At 39.8% G+C, this 17,317-nt stretch overlaps 5 protein-coding genes across 6 annotated transcripts; 4 read left to right on the top strand and 1 right to left on the bottom strand.

Moving 5' to 3' along the window:
• Positions 1 to 109: 109 nt before the first annotated feature.
• On the top strand, positions 110 to 2,010 carry Spt-i (Serine palmitoyltransferase subunit I). Its single transcript, XM_064123450.1, has 2 exons — positions 110 to 1,187; positions 1,332 to 2,010. The coding sequence occupies exons 1-2, from the start codon at positions 290 to 292 to the stop codon at positions 1,844 to 1,846; spliced, it is 1,413 nt and encodes a 470-aa protein (XP_063979520.1). The 5' UTR covers positions 110 to 289; the 3' UTR covers positions 1,847 to 2,010.
• A 78-nt stretch (positions 2,011 to 2,088) lies between these two features.
• LOC135163727 (large ribosomal subunit protein uL10) lies at positions 2,089 to 4,425 on the top strand. Its single transcript, XM_064123455.1, has 5 exons — positions 2,089 to 2,203; positions 2,671 to 2,762; positions 2,851 to 3,261; positions 3,354 to 3,698; positions 4,171 to 4,425. The coding sequence occupies exons 2-5, from the start codon at positions 2,709 to 2,711 to the stop codon at positions 4,312 to 4,314; spliced, it is 954 nt and encodes a 317-aa protein (XP_063979525.1). The 5' UTR covers positions 2,089 to 2,203; positions 2,671 to 2,708; the 3' UTR covers positions 4,315 to 4,425.
• Positions 4,426 to 4,879: 454 nt separating this feature from the next.
• Positions 4,880 to 8,920, top strand: LOC135163712 (glutamate--cysteine ligase catalytic subunit). The gene is made up of 9 exons (XM_064123427.1): positions 4,880 to 5,309; positions 6,013 to 6,122; positions 6,195 to 6,380; positions 6,603 to 6,775; positions 6,961 to 7,178; positions 7,332 to 7,700; positions 7,814 to 8,164; positions 8,237 to 8,418; positions 8,553 to 8,920. Exons 1-9 carry the CDS (start codon positions 5,160 to 5,162, stop codon positions 8,713 to 8,715), a joined length of 1,902 nt encoding a protein of 633 aa, XP_063979497.1. The 5' UTR covers positions 4,880 to 5,159; the 3' UTR covers positions 8,716 to 8,920.
• Positions 8,793 to 10,594, bottom strand: LOC135163737 (protein Mpv17). 2 transcript variants are annotated; one of them, XM_064123473.1, is made up of 5 exons: positions 10,329 to 10,594; positions 9,868 to 10,050; positions 9,688 to 9,803; positions 9,343 to 9,564; positions 8,793 to 9,144 (listed from the first exon to the last, which is right to left on the bottom strand). In XM_064123473.1, the coding sequence occupies exons 2-5, from the start codon at positions 9,938 to 9,940 to the stop codon at positions 9,001 to 9,003; spliced, it is 555 nt and encodes a 184-aa protein (XP_063979543.1). In that variant the 5' UTR covers positions 9,941 to 10,050; positions 10,329 to 10,594; the 3' UTR covers positions 8,793 to 9,000. The 2 variants fall into 2 exon arrangements, with proteins under 2 accessions (XP_063979543.1, XP_063979544.1); XM_064123474.1 differs by lacking the exon at positions 10,329 to 10,594 and adding an exon at positions 10,107 to 10,314.
• A 159-nt stretch (positions 10,595 to 10,753) lies between these two features.
• LOC135163705 (cell division cycle protein 27 homolog) lies at positions 10,754 to 15,911 on the top strand. Its single transcript, XM_064123409.1, has 7 exons — positions 10,754 to 11,131; positions 11,744 to 11,819; positions 11,894 to 13,349; positions 13,426 to 13,779; positions 13,908 to 14,229; positions 14,434 to 14,581; positions 14,761 to 15,911. The coding sequence occupies exons 1-7, from the start codon at positions 11,108 to 11,110 to the stop codon at positions 14,895 to 14,897; spliced, it is 2,517 nt and encodes an 838-aa protein (XP_063979479.1). The 5' UTR covers positions 10,754 to 11,107; the 3' UTR covers positions 14,898 to 15,911.
• Positions 15,912 to 17,317: the final 1,406 nt, after the last annotated feature.

Below are 17,317 nucleotides of genomic sequence, written 5' to 3'. Positions count from 1 at the left end.
TGCCAAGCTCCAGAAACATTAGCATTCACCTTACCTATGGGCTTGTATTCATGTAACGTGTGCGCCTGCGTGTTGCATGTGATGATATCTGGATGCATCACACACAAGCAGGAGCACACCGGTTTGACTTCACCGATCCATAAAACGTTATTGGAAGGATAATTGAGGAGAACGAGTCAGCACGCCTCAATTAGGCTGAAAAATTTAGGAAATAGTTATTTACCTGGAGGACAATTAGCAAGGACTTTGGATTGTGTGCAATTGCAGGTTAGCCTATTCAGACACAACAATGGCTGTGAAATATCAGTTGTTGGAGTCAATTAATATTTTTGGAACCAATGGTCAATATGAAATAGTCATTGCAACGTTTATTGGTTTGTGGGTGATTTGGTTGTTCTCGAGATCACGAAAAAATAAACGAGTTGAAGTGAGCGATGAAGAAGTGGAGAGGAAACTTGCGGAGTGGCGTCCACAGAGTTTGGTGCCTGAGGTGGATCCAAATCATCCCTTTCTGTCACCAAGATGCGTGTCCTCGAAGATTGGAAAGAGAATAACGGTTGATGGACAGGATTGCTTGAATCTGGCGACTCACAATTACTTGGGATTTTTGGGAGACGGGAGGATCGAAGAAAAAGCTACTTTAGCGACGAGGAAGTACGGCGTTGGGTCCTGCGGTCCAAGGGGCTTCTATGGCACCGTTGATGTTCATTTAGATCTTGAAGAACGTCTCGCCCAGTTCATGGACGCTGAGGAAGCCATCGTTTATTCCTATGGATTCAGCACTGTGGCTTCGGCTATCCCTGCGTACTGCAAACGTCGAGACATCATCTTCACTGATGAAAAAGTCAATTTCGCTGTACAGAAAGGCCTCGATGCGTCTAGATCAACTGTCAGGTACTTCAAGCACAATGATTTCGAGGACTTGGAACGCTTGTTGATTGAGCAGACAAATATTGACAAGAAAAATCCAACAAAAGCTGCGAAAATTCGCAAGTTTCTTGTGGTCGAGGGAATTTACATGAACACTGGACTCATTTGCCCACTGCCAGAGCTTGTTGCTCTCTGCAGAAAATACAAACTTCGAATATTTATTGATGAATCCATTTCGTTTGGAACTCTTGGTCGCACTGGTAAAGGAGTTACTGAGCATTTTGGAGTTCCCAGACATGAAATCGATATGATCATGGGTGAGGACTGGTTTATTTTATTTTCAAAACAATTTTTTCAATTAAAATTTTCCATCTTTTGTGTGATTTCGGTTCATTGTGACTCAGCAAATGATTTAGGGAGAAAGAAAAAACCCTCAATGAATTAATGGTTAATTGTTTAAGGTTCCCTGGAGTGGGCAATCTCTTCAATTGGTGGCTTTTGTGTTGGATCCTCTTTCGTTATTGAGCATCAAAGGTTATCAGGACTTGGTTACTGCTTCTCAGCCTCCCTTCCACCTCTTCTGACAACAGCCGCAATTATCGCCATCGACATCATGGAACAAGAAGCGGATGATCTCTTTGGAACACTTGCAAACAATTGTGTGCATCTCCACACTCTTCTCAGTAAATTACAGCACTTCGAGCTTTCTGCCCTACCCGAGTCTCCGCTGAAACATCTATTTTTAAGGAAGAAGCAGAGTCACGATGAGGAGTGTCTACAATTGAAGAATATATCTGACAAGTGCATCGAGAATAATTTAGCTATTATAACACCTGTTTATCTCCCTCTCGAGAGACAGTTGCCACGTCCTAGCTTGAGAATATGTGTATCAAAAGCTCTTGACGAGAAAGACCTTCATTTTGCTTTCGAAACATTGGAGAAATGCTCGAATGAGGTTCTTAACCTGCATCCCTAGATATTTGCTCACTCTAGGAAAATAACCAGACATTTCTATCATTTTTTATTTATGACGCAGAGCCATTATATTTAGTATTCGCCCATCGGCACGAACAATTCCAAGTTGTTCTCTTTCCAATTAGCCGTTAAGTTATAGTGGACAATAAATGATTTTGAATTATACGTGCTAACGACTTTCTGCTCAATTTCCACCAAAAATAATCTGCCGAGATTTGGTCGTAGGTTTTTTTGAATTTTGGCGTTATAATGCCAGATGTCGCAAGATGCTGGCTCATGAAAACAGTAGCTTAAGGATTTCCGGATTGCCTACTCGGCTTCCGCTTTCTCGCTCATTGCGCCCGTAGATTTTGCCGAGGTAAGTTGATCTCCTCAATATTTTTACTTTTTTTTACAAAAGTCGACATTTTTCATTGCCATCTAGTCTTCATTTATTTATCCATATCGACATTAAATAAATATCTTCTCGAAAGTTTGTGTAGAATCCTGTAATTAACAATTAATACGTAGATATGTGGAAAAGAAAATGGTGGCCAGGTTATGATGCCATGTGGCAAACGTAGTACATGGCAGTGTAAAATGGCCACATGGTGGTGTAGTCTGGTACATTCTCCAGTATCATGTCAATAAGTCGATTACTTATTTTTTATTTCCAAGGGGAAGTAATATAATCATCAAATTCTAACTTCTTGATTTTGTATTATATCTTAACCTATTCTGCATATGTATGTGTGCAGTAGATTTTTTTCAGTTCTTTAGTGACAAACCCACTGCATTTTCCCGTACATTCAATACAATTTTTCATTTGTTCTATTTCTTTTTCAGTCCTTAAACGGTTTTGAAATCCCTATTTTCACTCCAAGATGGGTAGGGAGGACAAGGCAAGCTGGAAGTCAAACTACTTCACCAAACTAATCGTAAGAATCTCCATCCAAATGATATCTGATTTCAACAATTACTTCAATCCGTACAAAGTCACCATAACAATGAAATATTATTTTACAGCAACTTTTGGATGATTATCCAAAATGCTTTATTGTGGGCGCGGACAATGTCGGCTCAAAGCAGATGCAGCAGATTCGCATGTCCCTTCGTGGGACTGCCGTCGTTCTCATGGGAAAGAACACCATGATGAGAAAGGCTATTCGCGGTCACATCGAACGTAATGCTGCCCTGGAGAAGCTTCTACCTCATATCCGAGGTAACGTTGGCTTCGTCTTCACTCGTGGAGATCTCGTCGAGGTCAGGGACAAATTGCTTGAGAACAAAGTCAGAGCCCCCGCAAGAGCTGGTGCAATTGCACCATTGAGCGTCATCATTCCAGCTCAGAACACCGGATTGGGACCTGAGAAAACTTCCTTCTTCCAGGCCCTCAGCATTCCAACCAAGATTTCCAAGGGTACCATTGAAATTATCGTGAGTACATTTTTTATGCACAATGAATACAAAACTACCTTTCAAACATTAATAAATTGATTATTAATCCCTGCAATGCCTCTGTTTCACAGAACGATGTTCACATTTTGAAACCTGGTGACAAAGTTGGAGCTTCAGAAGCAACTCTTCTGAACATGTTGAACATCTCTCCATTCTCGTATGGTCTTCTCGTCGAGCAGGTGTACGACTCTGGCACCATTTTCGCCCCAGAGATTCTCGATATCAAACCCGAGGATCTCCGTGAGAAATTCATGGCTGGTGTTGCCAACTTGGCTTCAGTCTGTTTGGCCATTGGTTATCCAACTGTTGCCAGTGCTCCGCACAGCATCGCCAACGGATTCAAAAATCTGTTGGCTATTGCTGCTGTCACTGAGGTTGAATTTGCTGAAGCTACCACTATCAAGGAGTACATCAAGGTAATTCGATAAATTATGCATTGTCCATTTTATTTAAATTGTAGTTTCAGCAAATTAATGGATTGTTATCAATAGGTCCCATATTGTATGATCTTTTAATTATTTCCAAGAACGACATGACAATCAATTGTGATTTTTCTTGGAAATACATTACTGGGAATCTTTGACTCTCCATAATCCTGAGTCATTCAAAAAAATTAGCTAATTAAAACCTGATGAACTTGGTTTATACATTTTGCCATAAAATTATCTAACTTTTTTAAACTTCCTCTTGATTATATAATGATGACAACCCAACACGTCTGAAGACGAGGAAATCACGTGTCAGAGCTGAAAAGCTGAACCCACTGACGCGTCCTCGTCTCTGTTGTAAATTTGCGTGAATTCGCAGTCTGAATAATTATTTTCCTTCTATTCAAAAATTGACACTAGTATTCAACGTTCGTAACTAATGAAAAACTATTATTTTCAGGACCCGAGCAAATTCGCTGCTGCAGTCGCTACTGCTGCCCCAGCTGCAGCCGCCGCTGCCGCACCAGCTGCTGATAAGAAGGAAGAGAAGAAAGAAGAGTCTGAGGAAGAGGATGACGACATGGGTTTCGGTCTCTTCGATTAAACGGAAATATTTCCCTGACTTTGTTCTATTGACCGCAGATATTATCCTTCAATGGGAATTATGCTGCTGATGTTTTGTACCGACGTCCGAATAAAGTACAGAAAAAATAAATATCGCTGATGTTCTGCTTTCAGTTCCTCACTTTTTCCAATAAGCGTTTAAACCGGTCATTAGTGTTGCACTCGGCACATTGAACAAATGATCGTTTTTTTTTGTCATCGTGTTATCATGCGATAGCATGCCAGTATCTAATCAAGATGTGAATCATCAAGACAACGAAAGATGACTTTGCTTGTCTGATTCGAATCATGAAATGTATAGAAACAACAGTGTACATAATGACGAAAGACCTGTTGATCGATTTACTCATTGTAAAAATGAAGAATTTATTAAACTTCATGTGCTTAATGAATTTTTCAAAAAAATGTCATCAGAAAAATTTTGTTATCTGCTTCAGATCCACAGATATTGTTCGAAAATAATCCCATGGTCAGAATCGACCTGGGTCATTTGTCCCTTCGCAGCTCAAACAGGTGATAAAGATCTTTAATTGTCAAAAGCTAAAGAGCTTCCCCGAACATTGTAAAGTTCAGAACGTGTGCATAAAATTCTCAAGAGTACGAATTTACAATTTTTCCGGGTACACCCACAATTTCCGAGAAATGGCATACCCTGTACTGAAAATCCTTGCCGAGTCGATACTTTACGCATTGAGTTGGGTCGTGTGGTCTAGAGTAGTGTCGTGGTTATTTAGTCAGTCACAGGCAGTGAGAGCGGTGAGTGGTCGTTTGTCGCCTGCAGTGTGCACTTGTGCGTGAATATTCTTTTGGAAGAAGAAGAAGAGAATGGGGCTATTGACGGAGGGTAGTCCATTGAGCTGGGAAGAGACGAAAAAATTGTCAGACCATGTGCGAAAACACGGAGTGATACAATTCATTAATTTGTATAAAAGACTCAGAGACAGACAGGGGGATGTGCTTAAGTGGGGCGATGAGGTAATTATGCACTTGTCCTCTCGATTCTGTTGATTTGTACTCGCGAAAATTAAGTGACATTCCAGTGAATTCAACAATTTCCAGTGGACGTGAATTTACTGGTCTGGTTGATGCTGGAGTGAAATAACCTCCTAATGCTGAATTACGTTGTTCATAATTCGTATCATCATCACAGATAACAACCTTCACATCTATTTTCACTCGTATCCATGAATTTCATTGAAATGTAAATAGTTGGGTCATGCAAATGATGTAAATAACAATGAGTTATCGGAGTGTTGTTGAAAATAGTTCATAATGTACACCACCAATATAAACTGAAATTCTTGTGATTCATAATGGATTTCACAAGATTGTGAAGTAATCGTCAATAGTACCTAGATAATTGCTGAGTCACGTCCTTGAATTTCTCTCCCAGCCCTGTCATAGATTGTGTTTGGAGCCGTAGAATGTCATTCGGCTGTGGTGCAGTTAAAAAACTGTGTCCGAGTATTTAATTGACCGTTCACTGAGCAAGACCCACTAACGACTTTTTAATTATTTTTTTATCATAGTTTCAGTTTAGTTGAGTAATGAAAAAACTATCTAATAAACTCCCCACCAAGTTCAATGATAGCGCAACAATGTTGAACACAAAATGGAGCTCATCAATATCTTTTGACCTCTCTAATTCAATAAATAAAATTAATTTTCTGGGAAACAGGTTGAATACATTCTAGTGAAGTTCGATGATGAAAAGAAGACTGCCAAGGTAAGCCTTCGGGCCTCAGAAATTCTGACTGCACTCAATGAAAAGGAACACAAGGATCCCACGTGAGTTTTGAAATAGATGACAATATTTTATTCAGGGAAAACGGCAGGAAAAAAACTTGACTTTCGTTCTAGTGGAGTCAAGTCACTATGGAGACCAGAATACGGGGCGTATATGATCGAGGGAACACCAGGGAAACCGTACGGCGGTTTGTTAGCACACTTCAATGTTGTGGAGGCAAATATGCGATATAGAAGACAGGAGGTTACTAATGAATTAAAACCGGGTGAAGTCGTAATGTCAGTAACAAGTTTTCCAAGGTAATATTTTATTTGTTGTTAGATTATCGTTAAAACAGAAGTAGTTCCATGATACAGGCAATTTCTGGATGAGCAATTCAATTATTTCATTTTCATTCTGCCGAAGAAGAATTCAATACTTTTATTCCGTGTAAAGTAAATTTTATGTGTTGAATATGGCTCATAAAAGAATATTTCCCGTTCGAATGGTGTTGAATGATTCATTAAATTATTTTTGACCAGATTGGGATGCCCAGATTTCACTGATCCCCCAACAAAAGCAACTCCTGACTCTGGAGCTTCGAAAAGCCTATTTTTGCCGGATGAGGCGATCTTCCCAGGTCACCCGAGGTTCAAAACATTAACGCGGAATATACGGCAACGCAGAGGTGAAAAGGTTGCGATAAACCTCCCTAGTAAGCCATTTTTTAGTACTTTGTTGAATCTATTCTGATGTTCTTTCTGTTGACATTCTTCGGCATATTAAGTTTCAACATTGAAGAAAATATGTGGATAATGTGCATGGATCTGATAAGACGTTATGACAAATCTAATAATTTATTTTCATCGCTGCTTATTTATCATTTAAAAAATTACTCAGTTTTAAGGGATGAAAATGTGGCCGATCCCTTCAGAGAGGATTTGAAAGCATTGGGGGACGATGGCAGCAGCGAGGGTGCAGCCAAAGATAATCATGTCTACATGGATGCGATGGGATTTGGCATGGGCTGCTGCTGCCTACAGCTGACATTCCAGGCCTGCAACATCGAGGAAGCACGAACACTGTATGATCAGCTAGCACCACTGTGCCCAATCATGGTATGTGCAGAAAATTACTCACATCACGTACCGCAGTAGAAAAATCACCTCTGGAGTTGGAGAGAATGATGAAAGAATTATTTAGGAGGGAAAAAAATTAGAATATGGTTTTTCGTACGTGCATTTACAGAATATTGATTTACCCCTCGACAGTTGGCACTCACCGCAGCGAGCCCAATACATCGGGGATATTTGACGGACGTAGATTGCCGGTGGAATATTATTTCCTGTTCCGTTGATTGTAGAACCCAGGAGGAGCGTGGGCTGAAGCCATTGAAGGAGAATAAATTCCGGATTACTAAATCACGTTATGACTCTATTGACTCGTATTTGAGTATTCAAGGGGACAAGTACAATGATGTACCGTTGACGTACGATGACGAGATTTACAATCAGTTGCTGGAGAATGGTATCGATCGACTTCTTGCACAGCATGTGGCACATCTTTTTATTAGAGATTCTGTGTCACTTTTCTCCGAAAAAGTTCATCAGAATGATGAAGAAGACACTGATCATTTTGAGGTAACCCGGTGTACCTTATTGGGATATTTTTTTTGTATTACTAAAGTTATTACATACTTATATTTCCGCAATTATAATAGAATTAATCCTTCATTTGTTTGAAAATGATTTAGAATATACAATCGACGAATTGGCAGACAATGAGATTCAAACCTCCACCGCCCAACTCGTCAATCGGCTGGCGAGTGGAATTTCGTCCCTGTGAAGTTCAAATAACAGACTTTGAGAATGCGGCAATCGTTTGTTTCGTGGTGCTTCTGTCCAGGGTCATACTCAGTTACAATTTGAACCTATTAATTCCAATTAGTAAAGTGGACGAGAATATGGCCAAAGCGCAGAAACGCGATGCCGTTAGAACCGAGAAATTTTGGTTCAGAAAAGACATAAGGTCTGAAGCCAAGGACGACCAGAAGTTGGAAGACGAATACGCAGAGTTTACTATCAATGAAATTATCAATGGCAAGGTGAGTCAAATTACTTCATTTCAGTTGTCGTTGGGAAAAAAATAGAAAAATGAATTTTATAAAATTTGACAGGAAGGAGTATTCGTTGGCCTCATTCCACTTGTAAATTCATACCTTGCAAGTATGAATGTTGACGCTGATACGCATTGCACAGTTCAACGGTATTTGAAGCTCATACAGAGACGAGCCTCTGGGGAACTTCTCACCACTGCGGCTTGGTTAAGAAAACAAGTGGAATCTCATCCAGAATACAAGTGAGTTATTTGTTTAAATTTTTTTTTTTCAATTAGCTAAAATTGGTTATAGACTCGTTCTACATGGCCAGATTCTTCATCATTGTCCAGGGCCAGGACACTCAATATGTTTTCACAATGCCCTTAATTTTCAGGAAAGACGCAGTGGTATCTCCCCGTATCAACTATGATATACTAAAAAGGGTTTACGAAATCCAGACGAATGAAAAACCATGCCCAGAATTACTAGGACCATGCACAACGTCGAGAACGGCGGAGAAAATACCAGCTGCCATTGCAAAAGCTGAGAAATGTTGACCGAAGATCAATTAAGTTACTAAATTAATTAATTGTTCGATAGATTTGAAGGTTACAATGTGTTTTCTGCGATTGCATTTAGTTCAAATAATTATTATTTTCATGTGTCGAGTACACATTATGATAATCAATATAAAACATTTTTATGTGCAAACACTATTTGTATTATTATTGGCTAGATTAAAGTATCAAAAATTTGCATTTACGTTTTTAGTCATCCTTTGTCAATTGATCAATCGACCTGTCTCACATTTATCTAATTCGCTTTGGCAGACATGAGGATCCTCATGAATTCGCTTTATGAAGTACATCTCTGTTTGTACGGTAAGACACATAGGAATTCCATAGGACTGCCACGGATTGTACAACTAGAACTTGATATTGCAGTGGTACGAAAGCAAAATTCACCATTTGCACCATAGGCCACACCTGCAATTAAAACGGGATAAAGGACATATAGTCAAAGGGAATTTGATTTATTCGGTCTAAGTTGACTTGGTGCTTAGTTGAGTTTTCGTGGAATACCGTGGGGCAAAAAAGTTCTGACAAAAATTTTTTATCTCCCTTAGAGTTGAGACTATTTGTGGAAAACCGTTCAGTATTCAAAATTGTCCCCATTTTGTTTACCTTGTAGTTATTTCGCAGGATCTCTAGGTATTCTTCCCGGAGCTTCTCTCGAATACTGTTAATGTCGTTGCCCTGCATGAAACCAACTGAACTGAGAAGAACACCGATGAAACACGGTGCGAAGAACAGTTGATCGCAAGCAACTTTTTTCATCGCTACAACACCACCTTTTGAACCAATATATTTATCTAGTATTCCGTACCACGTGTAAGTTGCTGGGCCCTGAAATTTTCAGGGGTCTCTTTAATTATGCTGGGGGTAGACAACCATGTCGATCTCTTTGGAATACGTAATATCTAATGGACATTGCGTCAGTTACGAGCTGACGAACATTAGGCTACTTACACCTATGCAAAATCCAATGGCATAGAACTTGGCAGTACGAATATAATCAACATCCTGAAATTTTCGTTTTTCAACGAAATTCTGTGCTATTTGATCACCCAAAGCCATTAACGCACCTGTGGGTCAATACTTCTACGTGAAAAATTTCGGCTGTACGTGAAAATCAGTGATTGTATTTACCTGCTTGAATAGCTTGCATCCGCAATGGATATTTTCTCAGGAGATTTCTGTACAAGTTCAAAAGTCCACTCATGGTACTTGATTTCCAATACTGAGCATGAATAAACTAAAAATAATTTTATTTTCTCATTCCTGCGGTTGAATTTGAATGGTTATTCTTTCTTGGTTTGTCACTGTCAAACTCTGGAATAAAACATTATGTCAGGAATGAAAACATACCAGAATACCTCTTACTTTACATTATATTAATAGCGTTAACAACTTCGGATCTGAAAAACAATAATAATGTCGAGTAGGAAATTCGTTCCAAAATTCCGAGGACATTAGGTCTTCTGTTTCTGGCAACTAGGAGATGCCCCTAAATTATGTATTTTTGCGTAAAACTCATTTGTGAGTCCGAATATTGAGCTATGAAATTCTGCAGAGGTTAACGGAGAAAGACTAAGGGATTACGTTCGTACCATCGTTTTCCTAGTGATTCATGTTCGGTGTGAAGAAATAATCTTGGAGGTTAGATCTAATGTTATACACCCAGTAGTTCGTCTCTCCACTTATCGTAAAAAGAATTAATAATTCTCCTACGAAGTAGAGATGAATTTTGTGCGAAGTTGGAGCACATGAATTGACAAATTACGTGCGCTAGGGTCTGCCACCAATCAGAGTATACCGCACGCGGATTCAAAAATAATGAACTGTGATTGGTTAGGTCTGTATAGGTTATGTAGACACTCTTGGCCTCTTGGGAGATAGATTATAGGGGGATTTGCAGCGGTGGCGCATGAACTATGATGGTGAACGTCACTATCGGTGAGGGATTACCCCGGTGACCTGGGCCGGAGGCTTTTTGAGAATTAGTTAATTTTGCGAAGAACACTCATCTATCAACGATCTCCATAAACATTATTCCATTTATAGCTTATGCGTTCCCAGGTTGTAGATAATAGCTCCATGGTTGGCCGCCGATTTGCTGGTGTCGCTTTCAATCAGGAAAATCCCCTAGTGTCTAGCACTTTGTCCCCATCTACGTTGGGTTTCAATTCACATATCACACACGGCGAGACAGTTGTGCAGTTCAAAAGGACAGAGCAAAGATGGCCTCTTGAACTGATTCCTTTCATGAGAAAAATATCGTGTGAAATAAGGACTGTGCATTAATTATCCACTCAATTTGGAATAACGACGACCCTCGGCATTATCTTGGTGCCCTAATATTTATGTGTGTGATTGAAATTGGGAAAATATGATCGTACAGGAGCCCGTTCAGGTGAGTGTTAGCCAAACCAGTAATACACATCCGACGGATCGATGAGAGACAAGGATGACGAATGAAATGCGATTACTCGATGCATTTCAACTTGCATGTCGTGTATCAATATCCAAGTCATCAATTTCTCCAATTCCGTCTTTCTGATTAGAGCTCTTACATCTTTCTTGGGATGGTCCTCCATCCTTCAGTCATCCACCGTGACAGTATCCTGACAATTTTTTCACATGGCAAAAAAATGTATTGGCAAATCAATCCATTTCTTTCTACGAGCCAAAGTTTGTGAATAATTTCTTGACAACTAGTACTGCACAGTTGTCATCTCCAATAGAATAATTTTCCTTTCGCACTGGTAATGACAGTTCTCGTTCTATCCCTGATAACGCATTATTAGCTGTGGTATCGAAATACCAATTATCATGATCTTGATATAATGCAATTGAAAACAATTTTACATTAATGACAATAAGCAAACTGTATCCCTGGAGTCTCAGGTTGTTGGAGGCATTTGCTCCCGATCAAATCGCCCTCTTATCCATAAAAAATGTAAAATAAACGTATCAGGGCCTTATTCATTTTCTAATGATTAACTGTCGATAAAAATTATTGCAGGCGTCCATATGGCATTGTCTGAATCATTATGCGTATGCAGACGCTATTTTCTTGGCGGAGCGACTCTTTGCTGAGGGTAATAACAAGTTGTTCACAAGACACATCAATTAAAAATGTTCCCTGATATCTAATTGTAATATTGATTTGCAGTGGACAATGAAGACACACTTTTCCTCTTGGCAACCTGTTATTACCGGTCAGGCAGGGTACGTCAGGCCCACGGTTTATTATCAAAGAAAGCCCCAAGTTCGTCACAGTGCAGATTTCTCCTGGCTAAGTGTTGTTTCGACCTGGAGAAGTACGCCGATGCCGAGGCAGCCATTCTGGGTGGCTACTACAAACAAATTAAAAATTTCGAGGACATTGTGACGCAATTTGGGGATCAAGCATGCTTCTCCCTCCAGATAATCGCCAAAATTTATTACAAGATGATGAGGACACCCATAGCTATTGAAGCTCATAAGCTAGCCCTGAAGCTTAATCCCTTTCTCTGGCATTCATTCGAAGAACTCTGCAATGCTGGTGAGAGGGTGGATCCAACAAAAATATTCCAACTCGATAAACTTGACAATTTTGCCATGTGTCATGGAACTAATCAACTGAACTACATCTCTGAGCCCGACTTCATCGTTCCAAATACTAACAACAGTTCACCAATTCAAAATAGCAATAACGTGACTCCTAGCCAGGGTGTCATTGTCAATGGCATATCCCCATCGATGAGACTGTACTCAGCAATGGACGAGAGTCCACAGCTGGTGTCCATAAACTATAGTAATCCGCCAACGATATCACCACGAGGCAAACCGCCGCGTTATAGAAGTATGTTCAGTAATTCGATGAGTCCCCTCACCCCAAGTTTCGGAATACTCCCCCTGGAAGCTAATACACCTGAGCCCAATGTTCTACCATCTCACGTGACCCTCACCGAAGCCAACGACCAAAAGAGCCTGGCAAAACGTGTCAGCAGTCTTCGGGCCCATGTTGGACAGCTGATGTCGAGAAAGGAGACTCCACTGCAGCAAGGCAAGCCAGTTTTTTCGCAGTCAGGTAATACAAGCAATACAGCTAACATTGTGACTGTTACACCAACAACTCCAACACCGCCACCACCCACTCTTCAGGGGCCAAATGTACGACGTTCTTCGCGGCTCTTTCTCAGCAACAGTTATTCGGTTAAGGAGAATAATAAATCACCAAACAGAAATAAATTTGCAACACCCAAGTCACCATCCAGAAAGACCAAAGCACGTTTATCAAAGACTAATTTAAATAAAACAAATTTCAATGAACTTAACGAACGTAATAGGAGTGAAAAGGAAAAAAATGAAACAATAACTTCGGAAAAAATGGTGGCCACCACAAATGCACTGAATCAAAGTAATGTATCTCATTGTGCCCTAATGGTGCAAAAACAGTGTGCTGAGGGTCTTATGTCGCTTTTGAGAGATTTGGGGATGGCCTATCAGAATTTGAGCCAATTCAATTGCGTACAAGCTGTAGAGATACTTAATGCACTTCCTACACATCATCACAATACAGGCTGGGTATTGTCTATGCTGGCAAAGGCGTACTTTGAGATGAATGATTACAAGAAGGCAGCTAGGTATACTACTAGAGTATTCAACTCCCATTTTATTACATACACTGGTATTAATAATTTTGTTTTATTTTGAGAGCAGTTACTTTGCAGAGGTCAGACAACTTGAGCCCCAGCGGACGGATCTGATGGAGATATACAGTACTGTACTGTGGCATTTGCACCTGGAAGTTCAATTGTCAACTTTAGCGCAGGAACTTGTCGCTGAGGATCGCAACTCTCCAGCTGCTTGGTGTGCAACTGGAAACTTATTTTCAGCGCAAACAGAGCATGAGACTGCCATAAAGTTCTTTCAACGTGCTATTCAAGTTGATCCAAGTTTTCCCTACGCTTATACACTTTTGGGTCATGAATATGTGTTGACGGAAGAACTTGACAAAGCCATAACAGCCTTCAGGAATGCTATTAGGCTGGATCCTAGACATTACAATGCCTGGTGAGTTGTTCGTTGACTCCAGATATTAAATTATAATGTTGGAAAGGTTTTCACCTTGAAAGCATTCGTAAATTAAAATTTTTAATGTTGCAAATATGTAAAGACTGTTTAAATGATCTGCTCATTAGGTTTGGACTTGGCACAATATTCTCTAAACAAGAGCAGTACAGCCTCGCGGAATTGCATTTCAAACGTGCGCTACTTATAAATCCCCACCACTCAGCGATAATGTGTCACATTGGTGTAGTCCAGCACGCATTAAAGAAGACGGACAAAGCGCTACAAACTTTGAATAAAGCAATTGAAAACGCGTCTGACAACACACTGTGCAAATTTCATCGGGCCAGTATCAATTTTTCAATTGGTCGACACACAGAAGCACTCAGAGAATTCGAAGAACTGAAAAATATTGCACCCAAAGAGTCTCTAGTCTACTATTCAATAGGAAAAGTACAGTATCAACAGTATTTTAGTAGCGAATTGGTCACCAACATTAAGTAGTTTAATTTTTATATCGTTTCCGGATCAATCGTATACTCCAAAAGGGAAACAGAAGGTTGATTTAACCTGGTGGACCACTTTGCTGCAGATATTATTCACTTGGAATAAATTTAGATGAATTAATGTATGTGTATCGTATTTTTCGATGTACAGGTTCATAAAAAATTAGGCAATACCCATCTCGCTTTGATGTACTTCAGCTGGGCAACTGATTTGGATCCAAAGGGAGTCAATAGTCAAATCAAAGAGGCTATCCTGAGTCCTGGGCAGGGTGAGGAAGATTCTCCCTCAGCTCAATCTGGTAAATGACTAGAAACTTTCATTATTTGCATTTTCGTTCCCGGAAAAAATAATTAAATGGAAGAACATGAAAAGTGAAAAATTCACATAATTGAACACCCAAAATTTAATAATAGCTTTAAATATGTATATGATTATTTTTTTATTTCTCGAATGTATAAAGAAGTGTATTTCTCTCAGGTGACGATCCACAAGCTGCAAATGTGTCAATTGAGCAAGAAGCCGAGACCAGTGGAGAAGTGAGTGTCGAAGGTAGTGGTCTAGCGAGAACAGTCAGTATCGAAGCTCACGCCGACGACAGCGATGATAGTTTATGAAGACACCGAGTGGGCCGCTCGAGCACAATACTTGCGGACCGCTTCAACTCAGTGCGTCGCCACAACGGCCGAACTTATCGTCGCCAACGGCGTAGACGCCGTCGCCGACGTATATCCTGAAATTTTGCCCGCAATACGGCCCCTCAAAAAGTCCCCACTCCACCGAATGAAACAATTTACAATATTTTTAAACAATACAATAATCAAAAGAACAATATTGTTGTCAGCATGAAACGCATTATCCTTCAAGCCGATAGATTCTTCGTCCTCGATTGATGTAAAATTGATAAAAATGTCAGCATCATTTAATCTTGAACGCAAACGAAATTGACAGTTTTCCATGTTTCTTGAGTTTCTCCTCCATTTGAAAATTGAAATGAAAAATTCAAATAAAATACCAAAGCAAACTCTGCAGTTGAAAATTGGAAAGAAAAATAAAAATAAAATAAGAAATACCAAAGTAAACTGTCAACAATTTTGGTATCTAATTCTTGAATCAATTCTCCCAACGTGTTTACTTTTTTTTTGTTGTATTTGTACATTGCGTGTAACGTGTGATGTGTATATTTTTTTACAATTTTCATATCAAACATTCTTCATCCATTCGTTTTCGGTTTACTTTGATCGTCAAATCTAGAAGCTAGACTGGATACAGCTACGTCATCCAAGGCACTTGGAGACAAAAATTATTAGGAAAAGGGCTACCTAGATGAGAGAAAAAAAAAATAAAATGAAAGGAAAAGTGAATACGATATGAGATTCTTGTGTAAATGTAAATTATGATCAGTAGTATTATTGTAATCGCTGGTGAACTGGTCAGTCTGCTCGTTCGTTGAATAAAACTTACGTTTAAATAGAATAAAAGGAAGACCGTGCAATATATCTATTGTCTGCTCCTCATGTTTCCAAATGAGACGAGAAAAAAAACTATTCAATGATAACGATGTCATGCAAATTATCATAAAAAACACGAATGTAGCGTATGGAGCTATAAATATATATATCTACATGAAATTTATTTATTTATTCAATTACATGAACTACCAGAGATTCCGATCGGCCCTCAGATTTTCCTGTGGAAAATGTTTTTCGTGGTCCACCTATGTCGTAAATTCTTCTCTCCTGCTTTTACGGCATCATTAACGGTAAAATTGACGCTTTCAACCCAAGACAACAGCGATTCCATCCTGCCTGTCAAAAAATATAATTCAATTAATAGTTGTTGGTTCGTCCGAGATGTGTGCTATCCTTAATGAAGGATGGATTCAGTGGAGTGGAGCAAGCGCGCAAACAGCCTGGCTATGGCGCACACCTTGGCGAATATCTGCGCCGAAGCGAGTACCCCACGTACTCGCGTGCGATTGTAGACATTTTATTCTGCTTTATTCGTGTCCCAGCAATACCCGTTGTCACATCTCACTTTCCATTGGCAGTCAACTCGCCTCTGTACATGATTTTTTTTTTCTCGTCAATGCCTCGTCCCGTAGCTCATGTTTCAGTGACAGTAGACACTAGAAATGAGTGACGAGTGGCATCGATTATTTCGCGTTTAAAGCTCAGCTTTGAGGGCATTGAAATAGAAACGTTGCAGTGAAAAATAGTTCACCCCATTGGTCGTCGGAAAAAAAAAGTGAGCAGTGAAAAATTCACGGTATAGGCAGACGGAAATTCGAGTGGAAAGGATCCGCCTGATGATGGACCACAACGATGAAGTATCCGTCAGCTGAGTACAACTCAACATTAAAAGATCTTTCAAGTTTCACCTGAGGAATGGATAATAGTGAGAGGTAAATGACTCATTCACACGAGAGGCTTTAACGCCCCTCCTTATGCACGACAATTAGTGTCTCAGGTTTCTGTTGATTTTTATTTTCATTCGCATGAAAAAAATCCCTCCTTTAAATGTCAAACGAAATTCTCATCACCGAGGTGTCGAGATCACATCTGATTTACGATGCTGGAGTGAAAATGGAAAAATGTCAACACGAAATTATGCAAAAATGTAATTGCATCTTACAACATTGGATTTGGCGCTGAAGTGTGCACGCAATTTCGGTGACGCCCGGGGTTTCGGAAGGAGCGAAGGGCCAAGCGCGAGTGAGAGTTTTCGCGTGCGTGAAAGGAGCGTAAGCGAGAAGGAAAATTCACCCCTATATTCATTGCTGAGGTGGGGCGAACTTTCGATCGGGCATTTGCCCTTCCGGCATTATTTTCTCTATTCTCACATTAATTTTTTAAATTCATCATTAATTAACGCCTCCCCCCGACCGACTGATTCGCATTTTTCTACTGTCCTTCATTTGGTAATCAAGTTCAAGGGAATTGTAACGAAGGCAACTGTTGACCCGTCAAAAATTTAGTGGAAAATCATTCTTATCGAGTTGCTTGGTTTGCGTGTCGATGGCATTCAATACAAAAAA

The sequence above is a fragment of the Diachasmimorpha longicaudata genome, chromosome 6 (assembly GCF_034640455.1).
Source record: "Diachasmimorpha longicaudata isolate KC_UGA_2023 chromosome 6, iyDiaLong2, whole genome shotgun sequence".
Taxonomy (NCBI): Eukaryota; Metazoa; Arthropoda; class Insecta; order Hymenoptera; family Braconidae; genus Diachasmimorpha; species Diachasmimorpha longicaudata.
The sequence above is the reverse complement of the archived record's forward strand: the minus strand, read 5'-3'. Positions and strand labels throughout refer to the sequence as shown.

Excerpts from the sequence above, each read along its gene's own strand:
- LOC135163727 (XM_064123455.1), top strand. The coding sequence starts at position 2,709 with ATGGGTAGGGAGGACAAGGCAAGCTGGAAGTCAAACTACTTCACCAAA. Across the intron at positions 3,262-3,353 it reads AGGGTACCATTGAAATTATC|AACGATGTTCACATTTTGAA; the intron begins GTGAGTACATTT and ends TCTGTTTCACAG. Across the intron at positions 3,699-4,170 it reads CTATCAAGGAGTACATCAAG|GACCCGAGCAAATTCGCTGC; the intron begins GTAATTCGATAA and ends TATTATTTTCAG.
- LOC135163737 (XM_064123473.1), bottom strand. The coding sequence starts at position 9,940 with ATGAGTGGACTTTTGAACTTGTACAGAAATCTCCTGAGAAAATATCCA. Across the intron at positions 9,565-9,687 it reads CCATTGGATTTTGCATAGGT|GGCCCAGCAACTTACACGTG; the intron begins GTAAGTAGCCTA and ends TGAAAATTTCAG. Across the intron at positions 9,145-9,342 it reads TCCTGCGAAATAACTACAAG|GTGTGGCCTATGGTGCAAAT; the intron begins GTAAACAAAATG and ends TTTTAATTGCAG.
- LOC135163705 (XM_064123409.1), top strand. The coding sequence starts at position 11,108 with ATGATCGTACAGGAGCCCGTTCAG. Across the intron at positions 11,820-11,893 it reads GGAGCGACTCTTTGCTGAGG|TGGACAATGAAGACACACTT; the intron begins GTAATAACAAGT and ends ATTGATTTGCAG. Across the intron at positions 13,780-13,907 it reads CCTAGACATTACAATGCCTG|GTTTGGACTTGGCACAATAT; the intron begins GTGAGTTGTTCG and ends TCTGCTCATTAG.
- Spt-i (XM_064123450.1), top strand. The coding sequence starts at position 290 with ATGGCTGTGAAATATCAGTTGTTGGAGTCAATTAATATTTTTGGAACC. Across the intron at positions 1,188-1,331 it reads TGAAATCGATATGATCATGG|GTTCCCTGGAGTGGGCAATC; the intron begins GTGAGGACTGGT and ends TAATTGTTTAAG.
- LOC135163712 (XM_064123427.1), top strand. The coding sequence starts at position 5,160 with ATGGGGCTATTGACGGAGGGTAGTCCATTGAGCTGGGAAGAGACGAAA. Across the intron at positions 5,310-6,012 it reads TGCTTAAGTGGGGCGATGAG|GTTGAATACATTCTAGTGAA; the intron begins GTAATTATGCAC and ends TCTGGGAAACAG. Across the intron at positions 7,179-7,331 it reads CACCACTGTGCCCAATCATG|TTGGCACTCACCGCAGCGAG; the intron begins GTATGTGCAGAA and ends ACCCCTCGACAG.